Source organism: Ananas comosus, linkage group 5, assembly GCF_001540865.1.
Source record: "Ananas comosus cultivar F153 linkage group 5, ASM154086v1, whole genome shotgun sequence".
Taxonomy (NCBI): domain Eukaryota; kingdom Viridiplantae; phylum Streptophyta; class Magnoliopsida; order Poales; family Bromeliaceae; genus Ananas; species Ananas comosus.
In genome coordinates, this window is record NC_033625.1 from 6,774,228 (window position 1) to 6,787,989 (window position 13,762).

General features: G+C 39.8%; 3 protein-coding genes across 3 annotated transcripts in view; 2 read left to right on the forward strand and 1 right to left on the reverse strand.

Moving 5' to 3' along the window:
* Positions 1–2,272, forward strand: part of LOC109710376 — a 4,333-nt gene extending 2,061 nt beyond the window's left edge. The window contains exons 2-3 of the mRNA XM_020232897.1: positions 188–377; positions 1,847–2,272. Coding sequence (XP_020088486.1) covers positions 188–377; positions 1,847–1,974 — 318 coding nt within the window. The 3' untranslated portion in view covers positions 1,975–2,272. The remainder of the gene's footprint in view (positions 1–187; positions 378–1,846) is intronic.
* LOC109711066 (lipid transfer-like protein VAS) lies at positions 3,828–6,470 on the forward strand. Its single transcript, XM_020233962.1, has 3 exons — positions 3,828–4,230; positions 5,392–5,427; positions 6,196–6,470. The coding sequence occupies exons 1-3, from the start codon at positions 3,885–3,887 to the stop codon at positions 6,294–6,296; spliced, it is 483 nt and encodes a 160-aa protein (XP_020089551.1). The 5' UTR covers positions 3,828–3,884; the 3' UTR covers positions 6,297–6,470.
* LOC109710051 (serine/threonine-protein kinase WAG2-like) lies at positions 8,554–10,867 on the reverse strand. The gene has a single exon (XM_020232467.1). The coding sequence runs from the start codon at positions 10,592–10,594 to the stop codon at positions 8,873–8,875; it is 1,722 nt and encodes a 573-aa protein (XP_020088056.1). The 5' UTR covers positions 10,595–10,867; the 3' UTR covers positions 8,554–8,872.

The following is a 13,762-nucleotide window of genomic DNA, read 5'->3' on the forward strand; positions in this document are numbered from 1 at the left end:
GGGGGGGGCGGGCCAAGTGCCTGGATTCTGAAAGCTTTCGATTTCCTGAAGTGGAAAAGATACCACAGAAACCAGGCCCAACGAGTACTTAGTTCTGTTGATAGTGGTATGCATAAAAAGTTTTTGTGTTCTTTAAGCCTGCCCTTTAATCCCACTGGCTTTAAAAAATAACTAAAAAACATTGCAGGATATTGCCTCCGATGGGTGCTTTAGCCTAGGCATGGTTGCTCGTTTTGAACCTGTTCTGCGGGAAAAGGGTGCTTGGATGTATCCGCGCTTGTTCTGGGAGACCGGCGTCCTTGGTCAAGTGCTATACCTTGAAGCTCATGCAGTCGGCATATCTGCTACCGGAATCGGTTGCTACTTTGATGATGCTGGTATATTCTCTTTTCTGCATTCTTATATACATAAAAGATCTGCTTTGATGACGCTGGTATGCATCACAGAATTACATCGAGTTCAGGAGATATTTGAGGACCCTAACTACATTATCATATATAAGGAATAAGTTCAATGTGGAATGTAGGCCCATTTAACCCTGCAATTGAGCGACAAAACAAGGCTTTTTTTTATTGATGGTGTCACTACCATAAAAATATGCAGTGTTTCACGATGATCGTAAATGTTAGAGAAGTCATACTAATGACTAACAAAACTCAGGAATCCGTCTCCAAACGAACTATAGTGGAGTCCTGCTTACATTTTGCTAGTGAAGTTCACCTGTTTCCACCTCATGTTATTTTGGCTTAATTTTGAATTGAGATAAGCATGGAGTGCGATACACTGTATTCTTGCATTGTGCATACCCTTGAAATATATGTAATTGTGCATATACACCTAGAAAGATACAGTTTGCACCTATTGATAGAAGTAGCTTCTGATATTTGTATCTATACACATCGAATTTACATTTTACGCCTAAAAATTGGAAAGCAGCCATATTTGCTTCTGGGCCTCTACTGTAGAGAGCTTTTCAGGCTGGAAAGTTTGAGTTTTGGCCGAAAATGTGTTCTCTCTAAACATTTCAGCTGATAGTGTCTTTACAGCACAAAGATCCACATTTGCAACTTGAGAAGCACTCAGGCGGAGGGGCATGCATGCAAATATACAGACTACTTCTAAGGATATAGATGTAAATTATAACTATGGAGGGGTATACGGAGGGGTATATACAGACTACTTCTTGCATGGAGTGCGATACACTGTATTCTTGCATTGTGCATACCCTTGAAATATATGTAATTGTGCATATACACCTAGAAAGATACAGTTTGCACCTATTGATAGAAGTAGCTTCTGATATTTGTATCTATACACATCGAATTTACATTTTACGCCTAAAAATTGGAAAGCAGCCATATTTGCTTCTGGGCCTCTACTGTAGAGAGCTTTTCAGGCTGGAAAGTTTGAGTTTTGGCCGAAAATGTGTTCTCTCTAAACATTTCAGCTGATAGTGTCTTTACAGCACAAAGATCCACATTTGCAACTTGAGAAGCACTCAGGCGGAGGGGCATGCATGCAAATATACAGACTACTTCTAAGGATATAGATGTAAATTATAACTATGGAGGGGTATACGGAGGGGTATATACAGACTACTTCTAAGGATATATAACTATGTCAATATACAGACTACTTCTAAGGATATTTAGATGTAAGTTATAACTATGGAGGGGTATACGGACAAATACGGGCTATTTTCAGGGTCACAAATGACTTTTGAGGGGCATACAGACAAATACATTTACAGAGATGCCTTAGAAAGCGGGGGGGGGGAAACTCTTAACAGTGGTGAATTTCCTTCAGGATTTGCCTTGTTTCATCATTTGATTGTTTGCTAATGCAGTTCATGAGGTCCTCGGCATAAAAGATATGGAGTTTCAGAGTCTCTACCATTTCACGGTGGGCGGCCCCATGGTCGACAAGCGGATCATGAGCCTTCCTGCATATCCAGGTCCAGGAATTGATGCTTAAATCTTCTCCAACGGCAACTAATAGGCACAAAACTTTGCCAATACTGGTGACCGAATCATATTTATCATATTCACTGATATCTTTTTGTCAACATTCCTCGTTAACTTTCTGTACTGTATATGTGGGGTAGTTCTAACCAGTTGCTACGGTAAGATGGATGAGGGTTAAAGGGTTTTGCATGTATAGTTTACAGTTATATTCATATACAAAGTTATGAAGTTAAAGATCTGTCCTAATTTGCAAACTACGGTGTGATTTCATTTGATCTTCAGTTTTCATATGTAAATATCTCTTTATATGGACTTGTACTGTTGATTACTATGTTCACGTTGCTAATTCTCGCTGTTTGGGCTTGTACTGTTGATTACTATGTTCATGTTGCTAATTCTCGCTGTTTGGGAAATGTGCGAGCCAGTGAAGTATTTCAGAAAGTATTTGATTCACGAGTAGTGTGGTCACACGTTTGTAATAAGATAGATATTCAGTATTTTAGTCTTTTTAGAATAAGATAAATCATCTTATAAATAAAATATGCTATTTGGTCAAATGACGAATGTTAAGACCTTTTGAGAAAGCATAAATCAAGCTCGTTGCTTTTAATCCAACGAGAAAAATTTTATATTGAATAAGCTGTCATCGCATAATTTATTCCGACGTGCAGATAGGCCTCATTCAGAAATCAAAGGCTAGGAGAAGAGTTTGCATGGTTTGATTTTGGGTTACAATTCGTTTAACTTTTATTTATTGTATTTTCCAGCCTGCAAAATTGTTGGAATTATTATCTTTTTTTTTTCTACTTGTCGAATGATGTTCAGACAGCAGAAGCCCAAGGTTCCAATTTGTGCAGGCCCAGTTGTCAAACTAGGATTTGGCAAGTAATTTTTCTGCCAGGTGCATGTTTGACTGGACTTATGTACATCGTATTAGCCTTTCTGCCCAAGTAAGGTGCTGCAATAATTTGTGCTCTTTAAACTAAGGTTTAATTTTGATATCGAAGTCTATTTGACGCTATTAGATAAAATAAAGTTAGAATAAAAGCATATAGAAATATAGTTTTGTATTTTTTTTATGGGACCGTAAAAAATATATTGCCGACTCATCGCGATATGCGAAATGTAATATTATATATGAAATAAATATAATATTGTTTCATCGTACTTTCTTACTGTACATAATGTAATCTATCCGTAATCTCAAACGAAGTCTAATGCAATAGCCGGAAAGCCAAATCTCAGACTTTTATTAAATTTTTTTCATAAAAAGAATATTAATATAATAATATTATTTAAATATAACTTTTGAACTCCGACGTTTGTTAGATAATCATAGGCACTGTTGATTGTTGATTGTTGATAGTGATATTCTATTAACAAAACAAGGAACTGGCCTGGTGGGAACACCGAGTCAATTAATGGGAACTTAACTTCATATATATCGGAAGAGTAGTAAATAACGCGGTGCCGTAGACCCTTTTAACAAAGAACGCTGCCTTTGATTGAACCCACACATCACATCATACTACTGCAGCCCACCCCTCCGGAGGCTCCACAACCGTCCGATCCGTCAAAGCCTCAAAATTAATCAATTTATTATTATTATTAGTTATTTATTGTTGTTGTTGTCTTCGGTGTCTTTGTCATAGGTCCCTGTGTGTTATTACTCAATAATTACCATTCAGAGTCCTCCGCGTGGAATTGCCGAACCCGATCCAAAGGCGACCGCTGACCCACCAACAACGCCAATATTCCAAATGACTTCGCCGGTCCGCATATGTATGTCTGTGTATGCGAATCATCAAATATCAATCAATAAATCGTGACTCGTGAGAGGGAGGGTACAGAAGAGAGCTTGCTTTGGACGTGGGGGGGGGGGGGCGGGGAGATCCCGGATCGATCGAGAAGATAGAAACGATGATGGGGTACGGCCGTTGCGGAATTATTAATGGACTGGCAGTGGCGGCAGCAGTAGTGGTAGTAATGATGATGGGATGGGGGGCTGCGCAGACGCCGTCGACGGTGCCGTCGTGCGCGGAGAAGCTGGTGCCGTGCCAGCCGTACATGAACGCGACGTCGCGGCCGCCGGATGCGTGCTGCAGGCCGCTGCGGGAGGCCGTGACGAACGAGCTGGCGTGCCTCTGCGCCATCTTCGACAACCCCACCATCCGCGCCGCCTTCGGCATCGACCCCAAAAAGAGCTTCCAGCTCGCCACCTACTGCGGCGTCGACTCCTCCCAGCACCAGTGCCCCGCCGCCGGAGGTAAAACTAACTCAATTTCCTGCTGCTGCTGCTGCTGATTTCTACTATGATTATTATTATTATTATTAACAAAGTAATTATGAGTCCTGAATTAATTAATTAATTAATTAAATCTCTCTTAATTTGAAGAGAGCGAAGCTAAATTAAGCAATGCAATGAACGAATTATTCTATAGTTGTTTTTGTTAGTGTTGTTGTTGTTGTTGTTGCTGTTGTTGCTGCTGCTGTTGTTGTTGTTGTTGTTGTTGTCGGGAGAGGGGGGCCGCGCGCAAGGATTTAGGATAAGGAAATCCACGATGATTGATAGCAATCGCTAATTACAGAAATTGGTTGTTGCTGCCCGAGTGTTCTATTCTATATATAAAGAGGCACCAAAAAATCAAAAGAGAAGAAAAAAAAAGCTTATTATTAGATTTTGACTTCTAATTAGTGCTGAATAGAAACTGTAGATGCATACATAGATGTTGGGCTCATCCCTACACCTGCAAGATTGCAACTCCACAACTTGTTCTCTGCTCCTACTAACTCCTCTGTTATTTCTCTTTTCCGAATGCGACATAGATAGAGGTCTCTGATGAGAGAAGGGTGTTTAGTCTTCTCGGAAAACTTCAGAACATAAGTATGAAGAAGGTGAAAACACTACTTTGTTGCGAGAAGAATCTGATATAGTTATGTAAATTTATAAACTGGATATCCCCGTGAGGTCTTCTAGAAATTCATTTCTCACGCTATGAACCGCTCGAGTTCAGAACGGATTCATAGAGAATGTGTATCTGAATTTGGTTAGCCAGTTGTTTGGCACTACCACTATATATCCGAATCCGACTTTCACCGAAGATCTCAAATTTGGTTTCAGATAAATCGACCATTTGAGATTCTCCAACAAAGCAAAAAATCAGATAAACATTGTGCAGGACTATGTTGCATCAGGCCAACTTCTTAAAGGAATTCTTCGTGTTTCATCCACAGATGCCATAACTAGAATTCAACCTATATCTAGCCCAATTCATGATTACTATTTTTTGGGTTTCCTTAAATTTTTTTTTTTTTTTTTTTTACTATGCACTATTTCTTGAAGAATCATGAATGATCTTTCTTCTTTTTTTTTCATTTGAAAGATAGTATTATTTTATCTTATTTATCATCTCAATTTTGGTTGCAGCTCCAACACCCTCGACCACCAACAACAGCCCTCCAGGTATGATGCTAAAAATGTGCTTTACATCTGAAGAACTCTCCATTTAATAATTCATCTTTTTTTCATAGCTAAGGGCTCTATTTATTACCACCAAAAAAAAAAAAAAAAAAAAAAAAAATTTAGTTGTCAAACACATGCTGCTTGCTGCTTCTTAAGACTAAAGACTTGAAAAGTCCAAGTAGATCATAAGATTTGCACAATATTAAATATGAGNCAACACCCTCGACCACCAACAACAGCCCTCCAGGTATGATGCTAAAAATGTGCTTTACATCTGAAGAACTCTCCATTTAATAATTCATCTTTTTTTCAGTTTTGAGGGCTATAAGCATGTTAAGACTTAAAAAAAAAAAAAAAGAAGGAATTTTAGTTGTCAAACACATGCTGCTTGCTGCTTCTTAAGACTAAAGACTTGAAAAGTCCAAGTAGATCATAAGATTTGCACAATATTAAATATGAGAAAAACTTGGAGCAACATAATTGTCTTAAAATTGCTGTAAGCTTAGGTAGACAAAACAAATGCTGTACAATTTGAGGAGACATATTGGCTGATAGTTTAACTAGATTAATTTCCAGAGTGATTATTAATTCATGCGCATAGCATTAGCATGTTCTTTGGATGATCTGTACCTGATATCTCAACCTAACTCAAATTGAAAGGTCATTCTTTTTGTGCTTCTCTTCTTTTTTTTTTCTTTTTTGAGAAAACATGTATCTTCAACTACCCAAGGTGGTGATATCCCTTTTTCTTTTTGGATCTTATTGCAGCTACTCCTGGGGGAGGCAATAGTGCAGGGCATAGAATGAATGGAATGGGGATGATAGGCTTGATGAGCTTTTTCTTATTTTGTTGGTCCATTTTTTATTAGAGAGAGAGAGAGAGAGAGAGATTATGCTCCCTCAATTGCTCTTTGGTACTACTAATTATTGTGAACTCAAGAAACTATGTTTGCATATTCGATATGTACTAAAGATTCACTCATTACATTACATTTTTCTGTTATTTACTATACGTTTTAGTCAGCCAATTTCCTGATTCCAAAGTGGATTCTTACTGTCATAATCTCTTTGTGGGTTACAAGGTCAATTATTTGTGTTTTACTTAAGATATATATTAGGCTCCTTTGTTCATAGATTCAGCTCTCTATCCCTTCGCAGAGAAGGATATGTGGCTGCGTACTGAAAAATCTGGTTCAGTTAGATTCAATATGAGTTTATTCCTCTACTGCTTGCAACAATTTTGTTTGATTTGTGTATTGGTAACGTAAAAGTCTGATTAGCACTAAGCAACAAGGTGAACAATTCAGCGTGCTTATATGGTGCTCATTTACTGAAACTCGGCTCCTCTGGTAACCTCATAATAAGGTATAGGGAAATTATCTACTTTGTTCTTTTTAATGCTCTGTAAACACACGATCTATAGGCACACAACTAAAGCTCTTGGTATTTACTTAATTTTAACCACTAATTGGTCAACCCACCATGCAATCCCCATGCGTCTCAGTGTGCTTCTGTCATTCCTTTTTTGAGCTACAAGCATGAGCTCCTTTTTGTTAAAATTCGGTAAGGAAGGTTCACAAACTAAATTACAATTAAGAGGAAGATGAAACATTTTACATGAATATATAAATGTGAGGGATACAATCATGCAAGTGAAGAAGATCCACAAGGAGAAGAGAGATTAAAGATGAAAATAGTAAGCACAGACCACACCATGCATGCAGATAGATGCAGCTTTAGCTTCTATATCAGGACATGAAATCTAATCAGCTTTGCGTGTAAGATATTAAAAGAAAAAACTTCAAATACCTTCCTTGTGGTTTCACTATTTTTTACTTTAGTATTATATGGTTTAAAGTATATCAAATTACTATCTTGTGGTTTCGCACTTTCTCACTTTAGTACCCTATGGTTTAATATTTTATTAAGAAAAAAATAAAATCACAAAGTACTAACTTGATACAAAAATAAAATCACAGAGTACTAACTTGATATAAAAATAAAATCATAAAGTATTAACTTGATACACTTTAAATCACAGAATAATAAAGTAAAAAAGTGAGAAATCATAAAATACTAACTTAATACACTTTAAATCACAAGATAATAAAATAAAAAAGTGTGAAACACACGGCGGTTTTCGAAGTTTTCCTTTATTAAAATTGGTTGAAAGGGGCAGAGCTGTATTTTTAAAAAAAAAAATAGGAGAATAACAAACTACTGCTTGGTAAGAGAAAGTGCAGTATTTATTATGTGTTTTTTTAAATAAGTTTCTGACTAGGCAATGAATAATAATATAATTAACAAATGGATAAATGATTGACTGAAATGATAAATGGGAGGTGGGCTTTTATTTCTGTGTCAGTTATGTCGGCTCTGACCATCACTTCTTGGTTTAGATAAACCGACATGCAGCGTTTGGTTAGAAAATAGGAATAGGAATAGATCTTTATCCCTCCCTTTATATCCAAACACTAATTTTTTACTCGAGAATAGTAGTTCTCGGTTATCCCCACCAACACCTCCATTTTTTATATAAAACTATTTAAAATTGTTCTTATTCCCAGGAACAACCCAATTTTCATCCAAACATTATTTTTCTTTTCCTCATACTTGTACCTATTCCTGTAATAGCTAGTTCTTGCTTATACCCGAACCAAACGGTACCGAGCAATAGCCACATACACACACACACTCACTCTCTCTCTCTCTCTCTCTCTCTCTCTCTCTCAATATATAGAGAGAGATTTGCTTGAATGACCGACTGTTTCTAGAACAAGTAGCAAAAGACTTGATAGTTGATACTCAAGATCTCAAATTTGAATCTTAGTTGATTCATATTTTTAGTTAATTTTTTTTTAAATAAAATAAACGAAACAGATAACGTGCTACCTATCTCTTAAAAAAAAAAAAGAAAAAAAAAAACTTGCTTGAATGCAATAAAATTTACAAGTTAATTTCTTTATATTAGTGGGTAAAAACGTATGGAAGCCCCACAAAAAAAAAAAAAGTACTTAATTTGATTTCGCTTGATATGAGTTATTCTATTTTACTGAATTAAAAGTTTATATATTAAGATCTAAATATATAAAATTGAAAGCAAAAAAGAGAAACTCTATTATAAAATACGTAAATAGTATATATTAATTTATGTACCTCGCTGCTCTTCCAACTAAGATCAAAATGATCCATATATTCACACAAATACTAATAAGTTACTAATCACCGCACCGGCTACTGCTAGTATCGATCTCGTATGCATGCATCTCTCAACTCAGCTTCATTTGTACAGTGCCTTAAACGGACAGCAAATTAATTAAGCAGCTAAATTTGATCACGAACGTCTCAGAACTTCCTTCGTCCTCGATCATCATGCATGTGCGCGAGCGACGTATTAATTTTATTACGTTTACTACGTATCTCTGCTTATCTCTCTTTTATCGTCTTAATTAGATCCCAACCCCGACGGCAACCCCAAATGACCAAAAAACCCCTTCTTCTTCCTGATATAACCGGCGCACCCTCTCTTGTGAAAATTACGCCAGCTGCTCCACTTGAGGATGAGGTGGGCCCCTGCCCCGGCCCCTACACCGACAACGGTCTCCGGCGGGGTGGGGCCCGCCGAGGCCGAGGCTGAGGCTGAGGCTGAGGCGGCGGGGACGACGGGGGGAGCGACGCATCGGATGAGGGCCCAGTTGATGCCGCGGAAGAAGGGGTGGCGCTTCAGCTCGGCGGCGCCGCGGGCCGACCCCATCCGACGCCGCGGGTCCCGCTCGAGCAGGCGCCGGATGAGATCCTTGGCCGTGGCCACGTCGTCATCGTCGCCGGCGCCGGCGCCGGCGAGGTCGGGGAATCGCAATTCCCTGTGCAGGACGTTGCGGAGCGTGTCCTCCTTGGCGGGGCCCTTGAAGGGCGTCCGGCCGTACAGCAGCTCGTAGAGGAAGACGCCGAACGCCCACCAGTCGACGCCGTTGCCGTGCCCGCCGCCGCTCACGATCTCCGGCGCCAGGTACTCGTGCGTCCCCACGCACGCCTTCGAGAACGCCCGCTCCGGCTCCGCCACGAACTCCACCTCCTCCTCCTCCTCCTCCTCCTCCTCCTCCGCCGCCGCCCCTCCTTCGCAAAAGCAGCATCCGCGCGCCAAAGAACGCGCGAAGAAAGAGGAGGAGCGGTGGCGGTGGCGGTGGCTGCTGCTGCTGCTGCTGCGGCGGCGGCAGCGGATTTTGCGGAGGGAGGGGGAGACGTGGGAGTGGAAGGAGAGGTCGAAGTCGGAGAGGACGACGTGGCCGTCGGCGCGGAGGAGGACGTTCTCGGGCTTGAGGTCGCGGTAGACGAAGCCGAGGGCGTGGAGGTACTCCAGCGCCAGCAGCACCTCGGCGGCGTAGAAGCGCGCCGCCGCGGGAGGGAGGCGGCCGGCGGGGCGGCGGCGGAGGAGGGAGTGCAGGTCCCCCCCCGCGCAGTAGTCGATCAGGAAGCAGGCGTAGTGGGACGGGTCCAGCCGGGCGTAGAGCGTCGGCAGGAAGGGGTGGTCCAGGGCCGACAGCACACGCGACTCCGCCATCGCGTGGGACGCCACCTTGCTGCTGCAGTACTCGTCCTCCTCCTCCTTCTCGTTGTTGTTGTCGGTGTCCTTGTTGTTACTGTTGTTGCTGCTGTTACTGCTCTCGTTGTTGCTGCTGTTGTTGTTTTTACTAGTGCTGCTACTGCTGCTATTGGTGATGTTTAGGTCGACGACTTTGAGGGCGAAGAGAGGGGAGGAGGGGGGGAGGCCCTTGAGGCGGCAGAGGAAGACGCGGGCGAGGTGGCCGGAGCCGAGGGGGCGGAGGAGGTGGAGGTGGTGGAGGCGGAGGAGGCCGTCGGGTGAGAGGGCGGTGGCGGCGCGGAGAGCAGACCAGTTCGCATAAGAGGAAGAAGAAGAGTGGGGGAGCGGGCGGAGGACGGAGGAGGAGGAGTTGGGGGGCAGGGAGAGGGAGAGGGAGAGGGAGAGGGAGAGGCTGCTGCGGGCGCTGAGGGTGGCGGATGTGCTGGCGGCGAACGACGACGACGAATACGAAGACGAAGAGGAGCTGCCGAAACTGAGATCCACGTCGCCTGCTGCACCGCCGACGTCGGCGCTGGGGCCCGGACCAGGGCACTGGTTGAACATTGACAGTATCTCTTCATCCATGTTATTCGCTAAATTATATAATTTGTGCACTGCTTAATGTTGTGTTAATGCTTGTGCGCATGATATATATATATATATACAGAGAGAGAGAGAGAGAGTTAGTGCGAGGAGGAGGCTGAGGAGCGAGCAGTGGAGACAGGAAAGAGATGGGGAGGTGTCAATGCGCTTTAAAAGGTTTGGAGGAGAGAGAGAGAGAGAGAGAGAGTAGAAATGGCCCAGGCCAGCAGTAAAAGATATGAGACACATTCAATGCTATGTTAATAAAAGAAAGTTATCTCAACTGCATCACGAAAATAGTATATATATATATCTATATATATATATATATATATATATGGCACCCGATATTAGATATATCATACACCATTTTTTTTCTCTTTTCAGACAGAAGTAACTCTTCATCAAAGCAATTGAATTTGCCTCTCATGCACGGAGCCACGGAGCACGCACTAATAAATTATTACATTACCAAAGTTTCATCCCTATCTTGTATCTCACCTAGCATTTTCTGCAACTAATTAATACAAATTGCCTTGTTAGATAGTTACATACAATAGTAATTAAGATACACAATTTATACTAAAGTGTGTTCGTGTATATATTCTGCGCAAAATGTTTAACACGTTACATAATGATATAATAGTTGTGATGGATAATGATGATAATAATAGAGCAATTTTTATTATAACAAATTAACCATGTTGGATTACCTCAAATTCACTCATCAATGAATAGCTTGTAATTAGATGCTTACCGTTTACTGAACTTGCTAGCTAACTCATTACATGCCAAGGATAGGATAGGGTAGGATAATTAATTAACCGTTGTCGTAAACTCAACTCGGATATATATATGATCCATTAGCTATGTGATCTTAAATCGCGTTAGATAAAATGGGAAGTGTAGAATCACGTCTCATTGTTGCATGAGGATCGACAATGGGTGCGTGGCACACATGTGACATGACCATCCATCCTCCTCACATTCTAATGAATCATAACAAATTAACTATAGCCATTTGCTCTTTCTCACGCACGCCATGAGTATGAACATGATCAACCATGAAACGTGGACCCCATGCATATATGTATGCATGACTCCAATTCTAAACGTTTTTTCCCCCTATCTTATTATTTGGCTATCATTGTGAGGAACCACAATGCATTAATAATATTCTTTAATGCTTAATTAATTAACTGGGGCTAGCTCCTGCACCTTTCTAAAAGGGGGAGAAAAAAAGAGGCTCATGTGATCTAACTTTTAGATCTCATGATAGTGACAAAGTTTAAGAATTCGTTTAATTGCGTAGTTAAAACAGTGATTACAAAATCGCAAAGATAAAAGAATAAATTACGTACGCCATACCGAGAGGTCAAGTGCAGAGCCGACATTGCCGACCACACCCCGGCCCTCCATTATTAAATTCATTTCTAATCATATATCTACATCCTTTTCACCATTATTTTGGTAGGTTATGAAATGAAAGCAAGGTTAGAAAACAAAAATTAATAGAAAATTCATTTTTCTTGCTGCTCTGAAGAGTTGCAGATTAATTAATGGACATTATTGGTCCGACATCAATTTTAATATATACTTTATGTGTAGTGAGAATCCTCCTTTTGATGACTATAATATAATGTATGAGCTAGTGCTTAGTTAGTTATATATACGATCTAAACTTTATAATTTCATGAGAATAATATGATTTACTAACAAATTTATTTATAACTTAATGATTATGTACGTAGCCAAGCGTTTTACAACGTCTTAGGCATGCATCTGGACATATTTCTCCTGACTAATCAACCATTGTGAGATGCGCTTTGAGCAAATAAAATAAAAACTGCTAAACACTCAATAATATATATGCTCCCATACTCTTAAAATCAGATAAATTCATAATATGAAATGTCGAGCAAATCGAATGCTTCTCTTCTAAATAACTGTTCTATTGATATATATATATATATATATATATATATATATATATATATATATATATATATATACATTNTATATATATATATTTCCCCCAAAATGATATTAGTTTGATTTATTGAAACTAATAGTTAATTGATTAATTGATTAAATTTGACTCGTTTAAGAGTATCAAACTATCAACCAAAAGAGTCAACAAAGATGCATGCGTACGCGTAACGGCACCTTTATCTTTTATGAGGGAGAAGGGAAACCGTTTCGTTTCCCAGGTGAGGTCGTTAGGGGGGAAACGAGGATGACGTCACCGTCTTCAGGACCCCATGTGAGGGCCCAATCAGCTTTCGCAGTTCCGTTGAGAGTGCGGGGCCCACTTTTTGGACCGAAGCACGATGTTGTCGGCCACGTGGGCAACATCCTACCCCTTCCCTCTCCCCCTTCTCTCTCTTTCCGGTGGAAAAAAAAAACAACTCTATTTTAATTATATTTTATTCTTATTTATTTATTTATTTATATATTTTAGTTTATTTTATTTTTAAAAAAAATTGACAAAAGAGGTGATATGTTTCCACTTCATTTTTTTTTTTTTTTCCTTGCGGATGCAGTAGTTTGGACACAATAAATGGTGCAATTTAATAAGGAAAGACACTATAAGCATCAGAAGGCTAATTAAACAGTAACTATACATGCTTGTCTGATAATTATTATTTATATTGTCGTCAACAATATTAGAAATTTGATTCACGTTCATACTTTTAAAATAAGGCTCGGATCCCAAACTTTTGAAATTGTATATTATCTAAACGACTAGCCCTACAATTCACCCCAAGTTAGTGATTGCTGTTATTATTTAGCACCCAATGAGTTAGATTAATTATATATCAATTTTATGTTGAGTAAAGGATGTGTAGAGGGAGGCCGGGTATCTAAAACTAAGACATGTAAAATATACAAGATCGAGCAATGCTATCTGTACACCTATAGCGAAGTTATCATATGTATATTCTAGTCTTTTTACTGTTAAGATTTGCCAACTATTCTTATCATTTTTTTGTACTTAAAATTTTTTTAAAGATCTTTTAAACTTGTGGATTCAAGGGTAGAAATGTACACCCTTTTCATATGGGATCAGCAAATGATAATTAAAACATCCCATGTTGGGTTATGAACCAAAAGTGTCTCCATCAATCACCTCAAATTTAGTTGGCTCAAGGCTCCATCCATCCACCTGCT